The sequence below is a fragment of the Peromyscus leucopus genome, chromosome 4, assembly GCF_004664715.2.
Source record: "Peromyscus leucopus breed LL Stock chromosome 4, UCI_PerLeu_2.1, whole genome shotgun sequence".
Lineage (NCBI taxonomy): Eukaryota > Metazoa > Chordata > Mammalia > Rodentia > Cricetidae > Peromyscus > Peromyscus leucopus.
Genome location: NC_051066.1, coordinates 119,025,259 through 119,045,763, shown reverse-complemented (window position 1 = coordinate 119,045,763; position 20,505 = coordinate 119,025,259). Strand labels below are relative to the sequence as shown.

Genomic DNA, 20,505 nt, shown 5'->3' with positions numbered 1-20,505 from the left:
CTAGACCTTCCAGTGGGACATTGTTTTGTAGATGGAACTGTGTGATTAAATTTCTCCCCCTCCTCTCCCCCCCCCTCTCTCATATATAATATAAATAAATATATAAAAAAAAAAAAAAAAAAAAAAAAAAAAATATATATATGAAATCACATGCATCTCATTTCTGTTGGACTTCCATCATCAGGAGGAGAGGCATTGATCCTACCCAGGAGAGGTAGAAGTAGTGCTCATTCTATGTAGTATGCTCATTTTAGCCATGATTTGCAAGGGTCTTGGCATCAACGTTACTGAATCTCCTGACCTCAAAGTCTGAGGTTCCCAGCCATGGAATGAGAGCTTGGTTGATAGGAGGAATAATTGAAGAACAATAATACGCTCCATTTCCTTTTCTAGAATCTAACTTATGCATTGGTCATTTCTCTGCATATCTATTTAACGGTTGTTAAATTAAATTGCTTTCTTCCAAGTGGTGATTTTTATGTGTATTTTTTTAAACCCATCTTCCTGGATCCCTTCATTCTATCAACATCTTGTGTGGCTTCAGGTTTCCAAGTGTGCATTTGAAATCTAAATGTCCAGAGAAGGAATTTCCAAGGGATTCCCCCACTCTGTGTGTCCCATTCCTGAACTTATCAGGAACTTCTTTAAGATTTGAGTTTTGCTTTAATACTAGCTTGAGAGGTTCAGAATATTTTGCTTAGTGAATTCTAGGTGATATATTATTTGCCTGACTAAATGGCACCATAGTACATAGATTGTTCCCAAAAATAAAAGGTAGAGAGTACTTAGGTGTCAGCTCTGAGATAGAGAAATGTGTCTTGATGGTAGGTGAGAGTTGGGGAGATAGTCACTAGCAGTCTCTCTGCCTGGAAAACCTGGTCAGTAGCTAGGATCTGCTACCCAGTTCATCCATCACATCTTCAACATTGTCACACACTTGAGTATGATTTAGTTCAGACTCAGCACAGCTTAGTTTATCTGAAATTTACACCCTAAATTTTTTAGAATCTGTCAGCTTCCCACCTTGAAGTTCTCCAGAGCCTTGAATTTAGTTTTGGACTAGTTGGGCCTGGGGTGAAGACATAAGCCTATTAATTTCTTCTCTGGGGGATTTCTCAGAGTCCATATATGACATAATGCCATAACTTCTTGTGCCTACCCACTTGGTAATCCCTTGGCAAAAGTGAGTTGCAGAGCTGATGAAAAGGGAAACAAGTACGCCTGGGAAAGGCTGCTCCTTGATGTTTTGTAGTGGGGTTGAGTGAGGAACTTTGAACTGAGACATGAAGGAAGTGATGAGGCATGTTATATATCTATAAAGTGGAATGCTTCTCAACCAAGGCTGTTTGTGTACCCCAAGGGACACATGGGACTATTCAGAAGCAGTTTTGTTTGCCACTACCTTGGGGAGTTGCAGAGTAACATCAGCTTTAGGGAATAGAGGCCAGGGACACTGCCAGGTATCCACTAGTGCTTAAGAATGACTACAGTTGGACTAGCCAGCAAGTTTGGGGACCACAGGAGGCAGTGGCAGGAAATTAATGTAGCTTAGGAAGGGATGAGGCCAGGCTGTACCTGTAAAGCATTATGAAGACTAACTTTTCTCTCAGCAACAGTAGCGGCCATTTAGGTATCTGAGCTGAATTACTCTCTCTGACATCTCTCTGGTTGCTGGATTATGAATTTAAGTGATGGCTTGGGCCATTGTCGCAATCCAGGTGAAAGATAATGATGCTTTAGGGTAGACCAAAATAGTGCAGGAGTTTGCTATTACTAGACTTGGTGTGTGTTTTGAGGATAGATTTAACACTGAATGCAGAATTTAGAGAAAGAAAGGAGAGAAGTGTTGCTGCAGTTTTTCATCTGAGTAACTGTAAGGAAGATTGGCATTTGCTCAGATGGGCAGGATAGTTTGCAGGCTTGAGGGGGTTTGTTTTTTGGTTGGTTGTTCTTTCATGTGTTTAGTGTGAGCTACCAATCTGGTATTTATATAGAGGTACTGAGTTAGATGGGTAAAAGTATGCAAGTATTGAATTTAAGGGAGAGGTATGTCCTGGCAGTTCTGATTGAAGAGGCCTCAGCATGTGGGTGGATAGTAAGTCAAGAGTCATGATGAGGTCCATCATCTAGGGAGTGAGTATGAATAGAGTCCAAGATTGACAGCCTCCATGAGGTAATTTCAAAAGAGTAACAGGGAGGAACTGGAAAAGTGCAGGGAAATTTGGGGCTTGTGATGTTTCTCTCAGGGAACACAAAGCAAATGGTGGGGGCTAGAGGGATATGCTGGGCTGAGGGAGGTGATGGGAGTTGTGGTTTCTGTTAGTTACTTTGCTGTTGCTGTGATTAAAAAACACCATGACCAAGACAAATTGTAGAAGAAAGAGTTTACTTGGACTTAGAGTTCAGAGGGCCAAGAGCCCATCACTGTGGGGAGACATGACAGTACAGGCCATGGCAGTAGGAACCTGAGAGCTCACACCTTCCATGGCAAGCAGGAAGAGGAGAGAACAAATTAGAAATTGGTAGGGAGTTTTGATTCTTAAAGCCTGGTCTCAGTGACTTACTTCCTCTAGCAAGGCTCTACTACCTAAACCTCCCAAAACAGTGCCACGAAACAGGGACTAAATGTTTAAATACCTAAGACTCCGGGGAACATTCCTCATTAAAACCACCTCATGAATGGAGTGGGAAGAACTGCTACAGCTGTAGGTAGAAGTGATCTGCCTTCCTAAGAAGATGGTATGGGGTCTGGGTGGCACCTCTGGTGCAGAGAGGCTATGCTCATTCGGGGAGCTGTTGTCTTGAGAGCATGCTCAGTACAACCTGATGACCAGAGAAAAGGATTGGCAATTAAAGAGACTTCTAGCTATTAGCGTACAGGATTTGAAGAAGGAAGAAAGGTTACTTTATAGAGGGTGATTGTAAAGTCTTTGCTAAGGGAGATGGGCCTGGAGATTGACTTTGAAAAGATATATATATATATATATAATATAAAATATAATATATATATATATATAAAGCTAAAAGTTTAATTCATTTTATGTTGAACATTTTATATGTTCCAAGTTCACTTTGCCTACTGCCTGCCAGGTTTTCCACATGAAATTTAAAGTCCATTTTTCTTTCTGTTTTTTATTATAAGAAATAAAATATGACTTCCTTCAAATATCTAAAGAACACCTAATGAGAAGTTGTCTGTCCCCAAAGTAACCTTTTCCTTCTCTCTCTCTCTCTCTCTCTCTCTCTCTCTCTCTCTCTCTCTCTCTCTCTCTCTCTCTCTCTCTCTCTCTCCCTCCCTCCCCCCCTCCCTCCCTCCCTCCCTCCCTCCCTCCCTCCCTAATTTCAGGAGCAGACTCTGGCCCTCAGGAAGGAGGGGATTGGTGTGGTCCTGGACTCTGAGCTGCCTCACTTGATTGGCATTGATGACGACCTTCTGAGTACTGGGATCATCTTGTATCACTTGAAGGTAGAAACTGCTTAAGTGGAACATTCTAATTCTGTTTCCAGATTTCCCCTTAGACTCCAGCAAGGTTTATTAGAATACTTTATGGCCATGAATACAACTATTAAATTAAAGAATATACAACAAATCCTTGAGCCTTTGGGGATTTTCTACAGTTCATTGGGATTCAGTGGTATTTGAAGTTCCTGTGTTTATAGAGTTCTGAAGTTAAATGATGAGTCATCCATTTTGGCTTCTTTTTTGTGGAATCAGAAAAAAAGGAGATAAGAGGGGGAAAAATGGCAGAAAAAAACAAGAAAGGAACAAGGATCCAGAACTGGGATTTGTTATGTGCATAATTGCTGATTCTTCCTGGTAATTATAAAATGGACTTTCCTGTTAGACAGTCAGGCTTGGTTCTAACAGTTCAGAGTTCCTTGTCAGTTCTCAAGGATTGCCTCTGTGACCTTGACTTTAATGTGTTCTCTCTGATCTGTGACTCCAAATGAGGTTGTTTTGTCTTGGGTTTTGTGACCTCTCATATCATGCATCTTTGAACACAAAGAAACCCTTGTCCACTGAAGGAGGAAATCTGTAGAAAGGATCTGAAGTATCCTTGAATTTGATGGCCTAAGCAGACTGTAAGAGCTTGGCCTTTTTGAGCAGTTTGCCTCTTCATTGGTGCTGGAACTTAGACCACGTAGGGTACCACTGCAGTGTTCAGTACACAGCTCACTGAGGCCATCGCATGCCCCAGACCCTGGTCATTCTGTTGCCTGGCAGGTGGAATGCATCAGGATGGAATGCGAAGTGGAGAAGCAGGCTGTCCTTCTGCACTTACTAATGAATATTATTGAATTTTCTTCTCAGGAAGGTCAGACTTATGTTGGCAGAGAAGATGCTTCAACAGAGCAAGATATTGGTGAGATTCTATGAATGATCTCTCAGTGATTTTAAAACACCATATTTAATAAATAATCTTCTTTTTCTTAACTGACATTATAGTAGTTACAAGAGAAAATGTTGACACATGTTTCTTGGTATATGTATATCTGCAATTTTGACCACAACTCAATTAAATAGCAAGCACAGTTAATTCAGTGAGAAAATTAGAAGTATGACTTCTTTCTGCCACCCCACATACATTCTCTAACCTGCTATTATAGTTATTTAAATCACAATACACCTGTCACTCTGTACTTGTCATAGTGATTGATGGAAATAAGCCAGCAGACATGGATAAAGGATCCTAGACCTTTTTAAAGGCAGGATATAGACAGTTCTCTACACAGAGATGATGGCAAAGTATGAGACCAGGGCCACATCAGAAGGCATGGATTTCTGCGTGTCCTATAGTCTTCATAAGGCATACAGCCAGCCAGCAATTCAGCCTGAGAAGATGACAGCCCGCACAGTGTTCTGAGCACCTTCAGGCAGTCTGTGGTGGAGAATGTGGAGGTAGTTGGTATATACATGCAGAGGGACACAATGGTGATTGGGGGAAGAGTTACACCACTTCAAGAAACTTTTAGAGTTGCTGGTGAGGAACTTGCTTTTCTATCAAGAATATGCTAATGAGTCCATTGCTGCTCATTTAGTATTTATTAGAGATGGGGAGAGCTGAAAAAACATTCTAGAAGTCCCAAGACTCGAGTACTTTTGAGTCTGCTCTTAGAGCAGGCCCCTTGTTTAAATTATGCATTTGATCTTGGGAGTAGCTGTAAATGATGACAGTTGATAAGGACAATGTTCTCTGACCGGAGACATTCAGTGGTGCAGTTCTGCAGAGAAAGTGGGAGCTGCTCCTGAGAATTGAGAGGTGCTCACGTCTGCCATTGCCAAGATGTTCATAGATAATCAGATGACCATCAGCAATTGGCTGCTCTCAGAGGTCTCAGAAACAGCCCATGCTGTGGCACTGGGCACCTCACAGAAGCCTCTGGAAGCTTCTAGGACCTTCTGAGGTCTATAACATGCCATGCCTTTGCTTTGTGCTTCTGGGAGCCATTATCTGAAACTACAGAGGTGCTCATGGGTCGTAGAGCCACAGAGGCTTTCTTTTTGTGTCTCCCTGTGACTAGTGGCAGTTTGTCAGTATTGAGCAGAGAGTCTCAGTAAAGCAAGCTACTCAACTGCATCTTCCTATTAGGAAGAGTAAGCTGCTATGGCAGAGCTCACTGTTACAGGGAGAATAGCCAGAACCTTTAAGGTGACCATCAATGCATGCCTCTGACTCTGCCACTTGACATTATAGACTCGCTAAACATAATTGTCCACAGCACTTTTCTGGAGAAGAAAAGGTGTTCAAAAGGAAAATGAAATAAATAGTCTGGAATTATCATAGCAGACACCAAAGTGGGGACCAACTTTCTCCTTTCTTTTCCTCTTCTAGTCCTTCATGGTCTTGACTTGGAGAGTGAGCACTGTGTCTTTGAGAATGTCGGGGGAACGGTGACTCTGATACCACTGAGTGGGTCCCAGTGCTCCGTGAACGGTATTCAGATTGTGGATGCCACACAGCTAAATCAAGGTACCTGGTTTTGCTTTTCAGAGATCTTGTATATATTGAGAAGCAAGCTGACATTGGGGAGCATATGCATCTTACTGATTAAGGGACACAGGACTGTTTGCCTCCGTGTTTTCTCTTCTGTCTTGCTAGGGAACTGCTTTATTATGCCCACTGTCTTGTTGAATTAAGCATGACCTATTTATGAATATTTACAACTTTGAGAATTAGCTATTAGAGGACTTTTAAAGTTAAAAAATTACCTCTTAGAAGAAAATTTAATATAGTGATTTCCTTTAAGACTTTTACTTCCAATGTTTATGTCCTTCTTATGAGTAGTCATAATTATATTCCCAGGACCGGTATCATGTCTTCTGTTTTAAACAACATCAGTATTCTAAAAAAAATAAGGTGTGAAAGATAGTGCAGAGCTTTTAAATCACAGAGCCATGTGAAAGTAACTATTATATGTTAGTCTGCTTTTTTTCCCCTCTGTAGCTGAATTAATAAGATTATAAAGAAAAAAGGCTGTTCCATTCAGTGTTAGTCCCTTGACTTTGAGTCTGTGGTGAATTAAATCACTTACCTCTTGAAAACAGAAGAGAAGAGGGACACACACTATAACCATCTGAAGACCTTTCAGAAGACTACGTCTTAACGGTTCCAACGTTCCAAACTCAGGGGATCACATGTCTTCTAGGAGACAGTTGGGGTTCCGATTATGACAGTGTCCACTCTTTGAGTACATTGGCGTGTATTTCCTCCACCAGTGAAATTCCCCATACATCTATAGTACGGTCATACAACTAGAAAACTAATGGTTATACTCAGACCCCATTCAGGTTTTGCTGCCTTCTTCTCATTGATCCAGCATTGTGCATGGTATTGTTGCACAATCTAGAGCAGGTCCTTGATCTTTCTCGGACTTTATGACATTGGAAAATGTGTGAAGGATACAGTGTAGGATCTCCCTCTGCTTACATGCAGGATTTCTCTGGTGTTTTTCATAAGTAGACTAATATTGTATTTGTTTGCAGGCAGTGCTGGGGTCAAACTTTGTCATTTCTGACAGCCCTGCATTTTTCTCCTCTCCCATTCCAGATTGCCATCTGTCTACTGCTGGTGGCACTCACTCTGGTTTCTTGGTAAAGGTGGAGCTGGCTAGGCTTTTTCACTGGGAAGTTACCTCCCCTGGCTTTGGTTTTAGATAATGCTTTGGGAAGGTACTTTGCTTATTAGTGTTCTTTCCCTTGTCACATGATGATTCACTGTTTCAGAAGCTATTTTTTTAAATTTTGCTGAATTATTATTCTGTGGTTGCAGAAGGTGATTTTCTTATTTCTTCTGCATTTGTCAATTGAATTTTTATTATAAGGAAAAGCTTTCTCTTCTTGCCATGTGTCTATTTATGTATTTAAATGAGCAGAATCACGTAGTTAGGCATTATATTTAGTATTTGCTCTGTTTTGCCTTTATTTATTTGGAATGTTTAAATTGTCTCAGATTTGCCCACTGTGAGTTTCTTCAAGGTGGCTTTTGTGTCTTTTGGCTTGACTTCATTATTTTGTGAGCTCTTGCTTACCTTCTGAGACAAGATATTCTAGACTCACCTTGTACTTTGCTAGAAATGCCCAGTTCTTTAAAGAGCACCATCTAGTGTGGGTTCTGTGTGGAACTTAGCATTTAACTTTGGGTGATTCTTCTCTCCTATACTGCCCTGGAAGGAAAGGTCACTAGTTTACTGAGTTTCCAGAAGTTCTTCAGATAGCTGTAATTATGTCTTTAATTCTTTTCTGGATTGAAGCTTGTTGATAAATGTCTCACATGAAGTAATTTTATTTTATTTCATTTTATACTTTATTTTGTTCTTCTACCTAACTAGATAACTCATTTTAAAATATGCCAGTGTTGGGTAGTGATTCAGGTGAGGAAGTAAACTTTTGATCTTTTAGTCTATCTCGGAAGGGACTTTTGCTAAGAGAGTCATAGAGCTAATTGACATTGAAGACTAACTACAGGACTTGTCTTTCCCTATGGGATGCTCTTAATTTTTTTATTAGCATGGTGCTGTGGTGATGTCCAGATCCAGTGGGCTTGAGTTCTGTTGTATGTGGAGCTGCTGAACTGCTCCACCATATGTGAAGATGTAAGAGCATTGTGCACAGAGTATAAACGCCACTAACAAGCATCAGGGCATCAGGGCAGGGGAATGCTGGATGGCATTGAGAGCAAGGCATTGCAAGAGAGTAATAAGATGACAACTTTTTTTTTTCCACCTAGGCTTTCTTTCTTTAATGTATATTCTGTCCATGGTAAAACAGCTGCAGTCTTTCATAAATTAAGGAGTAAAATTATCTACTTTGGCTTGCTTGGTGCTTGTATATTTTTAAAATGAAAACTGAAACATATTTTTAAAGTACAAAGTGATATGATAAATTGGAGGTGTGTGAATATATGTAGTGATAATAAAAAGAAGTAAATGTGACTGACACATCCCTCCTCCAGATTATCTTCCCTGCCAGAGAAGAAGGAGGCAGGTTTGGAATTTGTATACAAGGATCATAGACTATTTCAATAAGCATTTCATTTTTTAAAAAAGCTATTGTAAAGTGCACAAAAAATGGACTTCATTAAAAACAGAAAAAAAAATGGAGAGCAGGATTAAATAAAACAGTATTGTTATACTAAAAAAGTCTCTCTTGGCTTTTGCCCATGAAGTGGCTTTTTAAAGTCAGTTCTGCAGAGCATTTCTTCACGGTCCTGCTTAGGTAAGTTTTGCAAAGTCAGGTGTTTTGAATTAATTTTTGGCAGCCAAGCCTCTTGGAGATGGATCTTGGGGTAGCTGGACAGCTGCTGTATTAGTACAGAACACTGAAAAAATTATAGCAGCCCATTCATTATCCCTCATTATCATTCATGCTTTTACCCTCTGAAACCTTAACTTGTATATGTTGTTAAATCTTTTTGGCTTTCCAAGCCAAGCATAGGTTCTATCCTTAGCCCTGAAGATGCTGAAGTCCAGGCCACTTGGGTCTCCCACACCTGTTGCCCTAACTTCAGTCTCTGGCTTACTGTAGTGGTTATTGGTCTATCATCCCTCCTGGCCCATCTTTCTTGGTCTTCAGAATTGGCCTGGTAGGTAAACTATTAATTGGATTCATGAAAGACTTAACAGAAGAAACAGTTTTGTAACAGTTCTCTGCTTAAAGGGATCTAGGACAGAAAACACAGATGGATGTCAACCCACATCGTAATGATGTCTTACCACATTACCCTCCGTTGACTGCATCCCAGGTTCATCTTCTGTTACTCATGCCTCCTCCCCTATCTTCACCAGTTCCAGCTTATTGCTGATATTCGGTATTCAGCTGTCTCTTCATTGGTAAATTACTTTCATTTGGAAATGTGCTAGGCTGGGCCATTAAAAAAGCACAAGTAGTAATTACAACTTCCTTATCTAAATCACTTAACACATGCGAATGCCAACTAATAGATTTGTCTAAATTTAGAAGGTTGTCACCATTAGGGGCAAGGGTGTCTTTTTTTTTTTTTCCTTTTCTTTTTTTTAGCATTTTTAACTTGTGTCAGTCAACTGCCTTTCAAATAGCATAGCCCTCCCCCCCTAAAATAATAGGAAAGGTTTTCATCCTTTAGCATTGTCAGTAAAATGAAGAGTGTTTGCTGGAACTGTAAGCATGAATAGGATAGAATTTTCCTTGTGTATTGTCTGATGCCTGTCATAAGACACCTTCCCCTTCATCTTCAGAGCTAAACATATCCATCTCTTAATGTGTACTCAGAGTTCAGTTCCCCTGCCTTTCGTGATCACATGTTAGCTCTATAAAATGAGTCCATAGAAAGAAAAAGGTAAATACTTGACCATGATGCCTTATCCAGAGACCACAGCTTTTCTTAGGAGTCTAAGCTTCTAAGTCTTCCAACTCCAGCCATCATACATTTAATAAGAAATGGCACAATAATCAAGTGTTTTGTAATTCAGGAAATACTTCAGCATTGTCTTGGAATATCTAGAAACTAGTCCTTCTTATTTAAATTATTTTTTTGCTGTAATATATATTTTTCATGCTAGTCACTGTTAAATGTAATTAATTTTTACCTTTGTGTCAGTGGACACCTTTGCTCTTCTTGCTAGTCTGTCAGAGCCATTGAACATTCATCTTTCATTTTAGAAGTGCTACAGAAACTGCATCTTGGAAATTCACACTTAGGTGCATTTGAATGTGATATGCTTGAGTGCCAAAATATATTTGCATTTATTCAAGTACCCTGAAAGAGGGAACAGGTGATTGTCTGCAGAGTGGAGCTGAGGAGCCTTTGATAAAATTTTCATCTGCTGGAGGGCTGCTGTGAGTTGCTCAGTGACAAATTAAAAAGGAATTTTATTGGAACTAGAAAGGAAAATAGATCTTTGAGGGTTGAACCACAGTATCCAGCTAAGGCAAAGAATCTGTATGCTACAGAGGGCTGGGAGATAGGAATGTCTATTCCTTGTGGACTCCCATATACTGACCTGAGCACTCCTCAGATGCCTTCCTCTAGTTAGAGACCTGAAAATTGAGATTTTTTGTTGTTTGAATGTCAAAGCCCAAGCTATTTTTAAAAAGAGAATGGTTTTCCAAGTGTGTCCCAGGTCAGTGACATCAGCATTACCTGGGAGCTTATTAGATACACAGATCCCTAAACCCTCTGCTGCAAAAGATCTAGGGATGCGGCCCCAGGGATGTGAGTCTTCATGTTTAGAAGTAATTGTGATGCATGCTTCTGCGTAAGAGCAGCTGACAGAAGCTAGTCATACTGAAATCAAGTTCTTGACACCCTGGACGTTGGCAGAAAAATAACTGCCTGTCTCTACTCCTTTCTTTTCTGTTTCACTCGTCATACCTATTTTTCAGTCTCTCTGATCCTTTCAACAACTTCTGTTTCATGTAGCCTAAGATGGCTTTACAGTGAGTCTTGCCATGATTTCTTCAAGTTTACCAGTTTGGAATTTACTGAGCCTCTGAATCTATAGATGTCTGTCTATCTTTAGAGTTGGGAAGTTTGCCATGATGATTTGTTTAAAAACATTTTTCCTGGAGTTGGGAATTAGCTCAGTGGTAGAGCGCTTGCCTAGCAAGTGCATGGCCCTGAGTTTGTTCCTCAACTCCAGGGGAAAAAAAAGAAAAGAAAAGAAAAGAAAATTTTCCTCTACTATATACACTTCTCTTTCATTCTGGGTCTCCAATCACATGAAAATGAGATATTTTAGTTCTTTTGATGCACCAATTTGCTGTCTAGTTTGAGTTTTCCTCCATTGCCACCTCCTTCTATGATGCTCATCCCGCAAGGCTTTTGTTTGTCTTATTGTTTTGATTCTGGGTCACAACATTTGGTTCTTCTTTTTATATTTTATCTCTTGTTGAATTTTTAATTTTCTTTTTGTTTTAAAGTTGAAATACTTGTTTAAATATGTTTATGATTGCCAACTCAAAGATCTCAGCCGTAGCTTATATTGTTTTACCAGCTCATTGACATCTTCCAGATTCTTCCTTTGTTAAGGAAGTAATAATAATGGTTTGAATCTGGAAACTTCTGAGCATTTTGTTAAAGGACAGTGTGTTTCATTGAAATTTTCTGATGGGAAATGGAGATGTTGTCTTCCAGTGCGCATGTTTCCTCCTGGATTCAGGACTAAGTTAGGAACAGCCTAACTATATAGGTTGTGACTGCAGCACCAACATTGGTTTAGTGTCAAAGGCTTTGTGCCATCCATCCACATAGCAGTGGCTCTACTACCACTGGCTAGTCTGGGACCCAAGCAGGTTTCTGCCCCTTAGCTCATCTCTCAGGCTGAACCTGCTATTGAGGCTAAGGGCAGTGTGCACACACAGGGCAGTGAACTTCAGAATTCCTGCTGTGCCCCAGTGCTTTAGTTTTCCCTTGCATCCTCCTCTTTCTCTCCAACAATTGGAAATGGAGCTTTCCTGATTCCACTCTATTTCTTCTCCATTACTGACCTATACCTATGTCCAGGGCAAAGGATTTAAAGGACACAACAAGGGAGCAAACAGCCCCAGTCGCCTGCTCCACCCACCATCCTGAGTAAATCAGAGGCCCTCCACTGTCTCCACTTGGTGCCAGGGAACTCCTGGGTTCTTGTCCACACTAAAGCAGAAGGCGTCTCCTTAATGGTATTTCATAACAACGAGCAGTTTTGAGTTTACTGCTAGTCGGAGCCAAGAGGAAGAGAGTGGTCATTTTTGGCTTGGTTACCCTTAGTCATCTTAGCCCACTCACTCTCCCCAGCAGTCTTTCGAAGAGTAACTGTGAAGCACTGTGATGTTAGTGACGGGCTTGTATTGTAAACAACTCTTCTCTCTCTCTCTCTCTCTCTCTCTCTCTCTCTCTCTATATATATATATATATATATATATATATATATATATATGTTATTTTACAATACCATTCAGTTCTGCATATCAGCCATGGGTTCCCCTATTCTCCCCCCTCCCACTCCCTGCCCTTACCCCCAGCCCACCCTCCATTCCCACCTCCTCCAGGACAAGTCCTCCCCCGAGGACTGCGATCAACCTGGTAGACTCAGTCCAGGGAGGTCCAGTCCCTTCCTCCCAGACTGAGCCAAGTGTCCCTGCATAAGCTCCAGGTTTCAAACAGCCAACTCATGCAATGAGCACAGGACTTGGTCCCACTGCCTTGATGCCTCCCAAACTTATCAAGCCAATCAACTGTCTCACCTATTCAGAGGGCCTGATCCACCTGGGAGCCCCTCAGCCTTTGGTTCATAGTTCATGTGTTTCCATTCACTTGGCTATTTTTTTTCAATAATTGAGTAAAACTGAAATTTATTATATGCCACAGTCGTCCTAGGACCTCCATGCTATATATATATATATATATATATATATATATAATATATATATATATATATAGCCTCTATGGTTCTATGGGTTGTGGTCTGATTGTTCTTTATTTTATATCTAGAATCCACCTATGAGTGAGTACATACCATAACTGTCTTTCTGGGTTTGGGTTACCTCACTCAGGATAATTTTTTCTAGTTCCATCCATTTGCCTGCAAATTTCATGCTTTCATTGTTTTTCTCTGCTGAGTAGTACTCCATTGTGTATATGTACCACATTTTTTTCATCCATTCTTCTGTTGATGGGCATCTAGGTTGTTTCCAGGTTCTGGCTATTACAAATAGTGCTGCTATGAACATAGCTGAGCATGTATCTTTATGGTATGAATCAGCATTCCTTGGGTATATGCCCACGAGTGGAATGGCTGGGTCTTGAGGTAGTTCGATTCCTAATTTTCTGAGAAACCGCCATACTGATTTCCACAGTGGTTGTACAAGTTTACATTCCCACCAACAGTGGAGGAGTGTTCCCTTTGCTCCACATCCTCTCCAACATTGGTTGTCATTGGTGTTTTTGATCGTAGCCATTCTAACAGGTGTAAGGTGGTATCTCAGAGTCGTTTTGATTTGCATTTCTCTGATGATTAAGGATGTTGAGCATTTCTTTAAATGTCTTTCAGCCATTTGTAGTTCTTGTTTTGTGAATTCTCTGTTTAGCTCTTTAGCCCATTTTTTTAATTGGACTGTTCAGTACTTTGATGTCTAGTTTCTTGAGTTCTTTATATATTGTGGAGATCAATCCTCTGTCAGATGTGGGGTTGGTGAAGATCTTTTCCCAATCTGTTGGCTGTCTTTTTGTCTTATTGACTGTGTCTTTTGCCCTGCAAAAGCGTCTCAGTTTTGAGAGGTCCCATTTATTAATGGTTGTGCTCAGGGTCTGTGCTATTGGTGTTTTATTTAGGAAATGGTCTCCGGTGCCAATGCGTTCAAGAGTGCTTCCTATTTTCTTTTTTATTAAGTTTAGTGTAACTGGATTTATGTTTAGGTCTTTGATCCACTTGGACTTGAGTTTTGTGCATGGTGACAGATATGGATCTATTTGTAATCTTTTACATATTGACATCCAGTTATGCCAGCACCATTTGTTGAAGATACTTTCTTTGTTCCATTGTATAGTTTTGGCTCCTTTGTCAAAAACCAGGTGTTCATATGTGCATGGATTAATGTCAGGGTCTTCAATTCGATTCCATTGGTCCGTATGTCGGTTTTTATACCAGTACAAAGCTGTTTTTATTACTATAGCTCTATAGTAGAGTTTGAGGTCAGGGATGGTGATGCCTCCAAGAGTTGCTTTATCGTATAGGGTTCTTTTAGCTATCCTGGGTCTTTTGTTTTTCCATATAAAGTTGAGTATTTTTCTTTCCAAGTCTGTGAAGAATTGTGTAAACAACTCTTTTTAATGTTTATTTTGTATTGAAATCAGCTAAGATGGCAGTGTGGTTGACTCCTAATTGACAGATCTTAGAAACTTCTCTAGTGTGGTACCTTGAGTTACATCTGTAAGCTAAGCAGACGTTTTTTAAGTGGCCACTCACTATGCCTTTATGACAGCCCATCCATCTGTTTTAGACACATTCGTCATTCTGAGGCTACCTCAGCAGCTACAGAGGACCTCCTCATTCATGGCAAGACATACTGTGACATTCTGCACTAGTCATGGAAAGCAGCCCCAGAAGCCAGACAAGCCTTGGTGAACTCCAGATAACCCAGCAGCCGTTCTCCCAGCATCTATGATTTTGTATTGCTCTTGAATTATTTAATGTAAAATCCACCTTTTCCTTGGAAAGGAGGGACCTCTCCCCTGTAGGAAGCAATCTGTTTCCTCCATGAAGTTTTAAGAAGAAAAACATTAGCCTGACTCACTCATGCACACTTCTAACATTTTATGGGGAGGGGTGGACATCCCTAGTACATCCCGAAGATTTAAAAGCTCTGCACTCAGTTCATATGCAGATCATCAAATAACCCTTGATGGTTATTTGAGTGGGTATATCAATAGCAAAGATTGAAAATCAATTTTCTGTCTTCTCTAGAGGCCCAGAATCTAAGCTTACAATTTTAATTTTACTGAGAATAAAGGAAGGGTAAAGTGATTTATCTAATGCAGGAAGTTATAAGTCTATATTTGAAATGTGAACACAGATAAGGGAGGTGTCAAGGCCCTTATGGGTTTTTGCTAAGATGTCATATACATTTGTCACTATCACAAAAACAGTGATCAGATGGTATGCTTTGATAGTGACATCTGCTACAGTATCACATTGATGCCCAGTACCTGTCATTCATGCCCAAGCCTGTCAATGGCACCTCCATGTCTTGTCTGAATCCATTTAGGATCTGCATAAAATTGTTTATTCCCTGTAACTTCTAGTCTTTCACATCTAGTTTCCCAAAGCCAGTTTGAAACAGAATTACTGTAATTCCTGTGCCTTAAGTAATAGGCATTATTAAAAGAGTGTAAAGCCCTAGAACATACAACTTAATCCGTTCTTATGTAGTGGTACATGTTATTGAAGATTAGATTCTATCATGACTCCAAAATGATGCTAACATTGCAATTCATTTCAATATAAGGTTTCTAAGCTATTTTAAATCACAGAGAAGGTTCTTATAAGCAGTTTCTTTCTCCTGGAATCAGGCAACAAAGTGAGAATATCCTTGCCCAAGATTCTTGTTCAGGCACCTTTCAGGGCAGTGTATGGTACTCTCTGAGTCTGGGTGCTTCACTCCTCATAACTCAAATGAATCCTGTCTTCCACCAAACATCCTTTAGGAATGCAGCCTCTGTGTGTTCCTGATAGGGTGAGTGATGCTTAATAATTAAAATATAAAATGAAGAGCCCTGGGCCAGGCGGTGGTGGCGCACGCCTTTAATCCCAGCATTCAGGAGGCAGAGGCAGGTGGATCTCTGTGAGTTTGACGTGAGCCTGGGCTACAGAGTGAGTTCCAGGAAAGGCGCAAAGCAACACAGAGAAACCCTGTCTCAGAAAGAACAAACAAACAAAGGAGCCCTGAAGCACAATCCTGTTTCTATTATCTCAAGCCTCTAAGTTCCTATCACCTTGGACCATGCACTTTGGGAAACATAATTGTCTCATGTGTTTGTATCACGTATAACTCAGAAGAGCATCTTCTATACAGTCACCTCTGAAATATTCATATGACAACATTTAATAGAAAAGTACGCTAATGTATTCATGCAATATCAGAATTAGAAAATCTCATTAAAATCTAAGGAGGAGGGTAATTACTTTTAGTATTAAGTATTGCCCCTATTTTCCCCAAAAATCACTAGAAATAGACGTATGCTTATTTTTTCAGCTTACTTGACATACTAAAATAAGAAATCTCATATGAAACTATCATTTGTATCTCTCATACACAGAGATTTAAATTAAGGAAGCTTTCTATCTTTTTTAAACAAAAGGCTTTGTCTCCATTTTTACAATGTCATTTCTTCTTCCATTCCCTTTTAAAATTGTCTGGGATTTGTCTGTCTTTGGATATTTAACAAGCTCTGAAGTAATCTCAGAGAAGCCATCATATATTTCAGCAAGGTTTAGACATGCTCTCAAAATTACAAATTAAGTGTATCACAGAAAGTCCATCTGCTGCGATTAATCACATTAACCTTAAGCAAGGAGTCATTGACAGTTAAAAAGAACTTAAGGTCGAGAAGGAACCTTAGGAATTTTCCAGTTGATGAGTAGATGAGAACACTGAATTTCAAAGAGGCTCAGTCATATCTCCTCCTTGGTCTCACCTAGACACATTGTATGTGTGTGGGGTATGTTAGGGTAGGGGTGGGTAAGGGTGTGAAGCCTAGAGGTTCTAGTTGGGTGTCTTCCTCAGTAATCATATGGACCTTGTTTTCTGAGACGAGATCTCTTAGTGAGCCTAGATATTAGTGATTGGGCCCTGGTTCACCTTCCTGCACACCCTCTATGTGTGCTGGGGTTCAAGTGCACCTGTACTTACAGGGGTACTTGGATTTTGACATGGGTGCTGGTGATCCCACCTCAGGTCGGTCAGTGCTCATGCTTGCCCAGCCGTCATTTTACCCATTGACCTCATTTGAATATTGTGCCAGTTTCATTTGTCCCTCCAACCTCCCACCAATCCACCCTTTTCCTTTAGCTGGCTTATTGTTTTCTAAGTATATTCATGATTTCCTTTTAGTAAATCAAAGCTAACTATGCCACTAAACCCTCTATTTATTAACATGTTATAGGTATGATCTGAGTCCAAAGGTCACTTGGTGAGATCTCCTGGATCCTGTGTCCTGGAACAAAGAACTGAACTAAAAGATACATGGACAATGATTAAAAATAGACTCTTTTTGAAAGAGAACGGCACTTTTAAGGGGTGGGGGAAAGTGAGAGAACCAAAACAGGTCTGAGACTTCAAAGCCCCACAGCCTGTCAAGACCTTTCTTAGATCATTTACTTTTTCAGAGAGATCTAGCCACATCCTACCCTGAGCTCTGTTTCGGCACATGCAGCCCTGGTGGGGCATGTCGAGTCCCAGGCCTTCTGCTAGTGGGTTTCATGTTAACCTTGATGTCTCTTCTGCAGCCTGACTTGCCTGCCACAGGGCTCTGTAAAGCACTCTTGTACTCAGGGTATCTGTATACTTGCCTTCTCCCTCCTCTCCCCAGTGCTTCCTTTCTTGCTTTGGCTCTCACCTGCCAGGCTCTCCATGAGACAGTGCCCTCTGGTAATTTATAGTTTCTGTTTTAGCCTCTCAGCATTCTCCATGGAAGGTTCCCCTCAGTTTCTGCTTCCTTCCACTCTTTCCTAAGAGTTCAGTCCCCCTTTCCTTTCAAGGTCACCTCTTCTGTGTGACTGTTAAAAGCCACCTTTCCTCCTAGTCTCTTTGCTTTCTCTTTCTCTTTCTCTTTCTCTTTCTCTTTCTTTCTCTTTCTTCTCCTCCTCCTCCCTCTTCTCTTCTCTTTTCTTCTCTTTTCTTTTCTCTTCTCTTCTCTTCTCTTCTCTTCTCCCTTTTCTTGAGTGACATTTCCACATCAGTGACTTTATTAGTGAAAACTCTTAGATAGATAGATAGATAGATAGATAGATAGATAGATAGATAGAGTGGTGGCTTGAATGAAAACGGCCCCCAAAGGCCCATAGTCAGTGGCACTATTAGGAGGTATGGCCTTGTTAAAGTAGGTATGGCCTTATTGAAAATAGTGTGTCACTGGGTTTGAGGTTTCAGATGCTCAAGTCAGACCCAGTGGAACTTTCTTCCTACTGCCTACTGATCCAGATGAAGAATTCTTGGCTCCTTCTCCAGCACCATGCCTGCCTGCAGGCCAACTCGCTTCCCACCATGAATGAACTAAATCTCTGAACTGTAAGCCAGCTCTAATGAAGTGTTTTACTTTGTAAAAGTTAGCATAGTCATGATGCCTCTTCACAGCAGGAGAAATCCTAACTAGGGCAGAAATAGGTACCAGGGACTGGGTATTGCTGTGATAAGTTGCATAAGCCAGATGGCTTTCCCACTGTATCATGTGTCCTTTCCCTCGTCTCTGGAGCTCTGTATGGTGATAGCCCTTCTTCCCTCTGCCACATCCACATGCCTGTGTGCCAGTCTCTAGCCATCTGCTCTCTTTTTCTGCTGAATGACAAAAGAAATAAAAAGGGAGGACATGACTGCTCCTGGCATGTATGGTGGAGAAAAGGTTTATTATAGATATGAGGGAGAATATAGCTAGAGGCTGAGGCAACTGGGAGAGTCCAGAGTGAACATGACTGTGAGCCAAGCCATGTGAAAAAAGGCAGGAGGAGGAAGGGGAGACCAAGAGGTCAGGAGGGTAAAGGGTAAAAAGGGCCAGTGTTGCCAAAATGACTGGACTATATAGGGAAGAGCTGCTGGGGGAAGGGCAGCGTAGCCTCTGGCTGGTGGGTTCAGCGTAGGGGGCAGGATATGTCAACCATACCCTGGAACAGGTAAGGGCTGAGTGCTACTAGGAGAACCTGTGGGCCAGGTCTGCCTTGATATGTTAAATAGGCACCTCACTTAGCCCCTTGTCCTGGGTTTGAGACCTAAGGCCTGTTGTAGAACCTCGTACTTGCTTCTCCCAAGCTCATCTTCAGTACTTTCTATTAATTGATTATAATTTTGATACTGGGGGAACAAACCTAGGGCCCGGTGCCTGCTAGCCAAGCCTTCTACCAATGAACTATAGCCTCAGACCATCAGTTTGTCCTAACCAGCCCTCCCCTCAAGGACTCCTTCCTCCGCCCCTTCTTTCCGTCCTGCAACCTGGTGTTTTTCCTTTGTTGGAAACTTTTCACTCGTGTAACCCTCTCCTGTTTACTATTGATGCTCTGTAAAGACAAGGCATGTATTAGCTCTCTCCAACTCTGTATCTTCAGTGTTTATCATGAGGACTAGTATGCGGTAAGTGGTCACTAAGTATTCGTTGGCTACACAAATTCACAGCTGTATCACATAAACATGGTACATATTTTTTGATTTGGTGTTTCTTGAGTGAAAATGAACAGTAGAAGGAAGAAAAGGAGACAGTTGTTAATGGGGCCCATGGTACATGCCAGGCACTTAATTGACACACATCAAAATGGAAGTAATGAATTGTCGTGAGTAGTTTTGCTTTCTTTCATAACTCCTTAAAGGGCTTTTAACTGTGTATTTCATGCAAATAACACAGATTGCTGGACTATTTTCAGTGACTTTATGTGAGTTGAAATAATGTCTCTGAGATACTACTCTATTTTTCCATTAACATATTTTAGCAATTTTCATCTTGCTTAGCTAGGCATTTGATTAACAGAAGGAAAAAAGAGTTGGATTAGGTGTAATTAACACCTGGAATTTGATCGCCTTATTAATCTCTAATGTAACTGAAGAGTATTAAATGCACCTATATCCTTGACATGACTGCTTAGATTGTGACTTTCTAGAGGAGACAACTCTGAGTCTTAGCAGTGGAAGAGCAGAAAACACCTTTCTTCATTATAGTGATGTTGCCTTTCCGGAGTGGCAGAGACACAAGTGTGAATTCCTATGAGGATGATAAGCAGGTTGTTAGTGAGGCAAGATCTACTGCTTTCGTGAGTCTCCCAAAACTGTCTTCTCTTCATGTTGGCTCCATTTTCTGTGAAACAATGACTTCCACTGAACGGAGCCCTTCAGTTTCTCCCTGTGCCTTGTGTCTGAGCCAGTCAGTAGTTAACTGTATAGATTAGAACTCCTCTGAGACATCTAAGACAATATACTGACTAGGTGGCAGCAGAGGTGGGTAGGGGGTGCCTTCTAAAGCTCCAGAGTACATGACTCCAGGCAAAGACCACACCCAAGCAAAAGGCAGTTGTTTGTGCTAGGCTAGAGGGTACACTAGCCATCACCAGCTCCAGGGCTTGCACCAAGGGGGATTATGGATCTGTTGATACTGTTCTCTCAACGTACTATATCTCCTGAGGTTTCAAGCGATAATAGATACTGTCTTAGTTAGGGTTTCTATTGCTGTGAAGAGACACCATGACCACAGCCACTCTTATAAAAAAAACATTTCATTGTGGTGGCTAGCATACAGTTCAGAGGTTTAGTCCATTACTGTCATGGCAGGGAGCAAGGCAGCATAGAGGCAG

The 20,505-nt window shown here is 40.9% G+C and overlaps 1 protein-coding gene across 5 annotated transcripts in view; it reads left to right on the top strand.

Moving 5' to 3' along the window:
• The window catches only part of Kif16b (kinesin family member 16B), a 282,143-nt gene that overhangs the window by 132,275 nt on the left and 129,363 nt on the right, over window positions 1-20,505 (top strand). For all 5 annotated transcript variants that reach the window (XM_028884430.2, XM_037205261.1, XM_028884429.2 and 2 more), the window contains exons 13-15: window positions 3,347-3,466; window positions 4,313-4,364; window positions 5,835-5,972. In XM_028884430.2, the coding sequence (XP_028740263.1) occupies window positions 3,347-3,466; window positions 4,313-4,364; window positions 5,835-5,972 (310 nt within the window). The remainder of the gene's footprint in view (window positions 1-3,346; window positions 3,467-4,312; window positions 4,365-5,834; window positions 5,973-20,505) is intronic.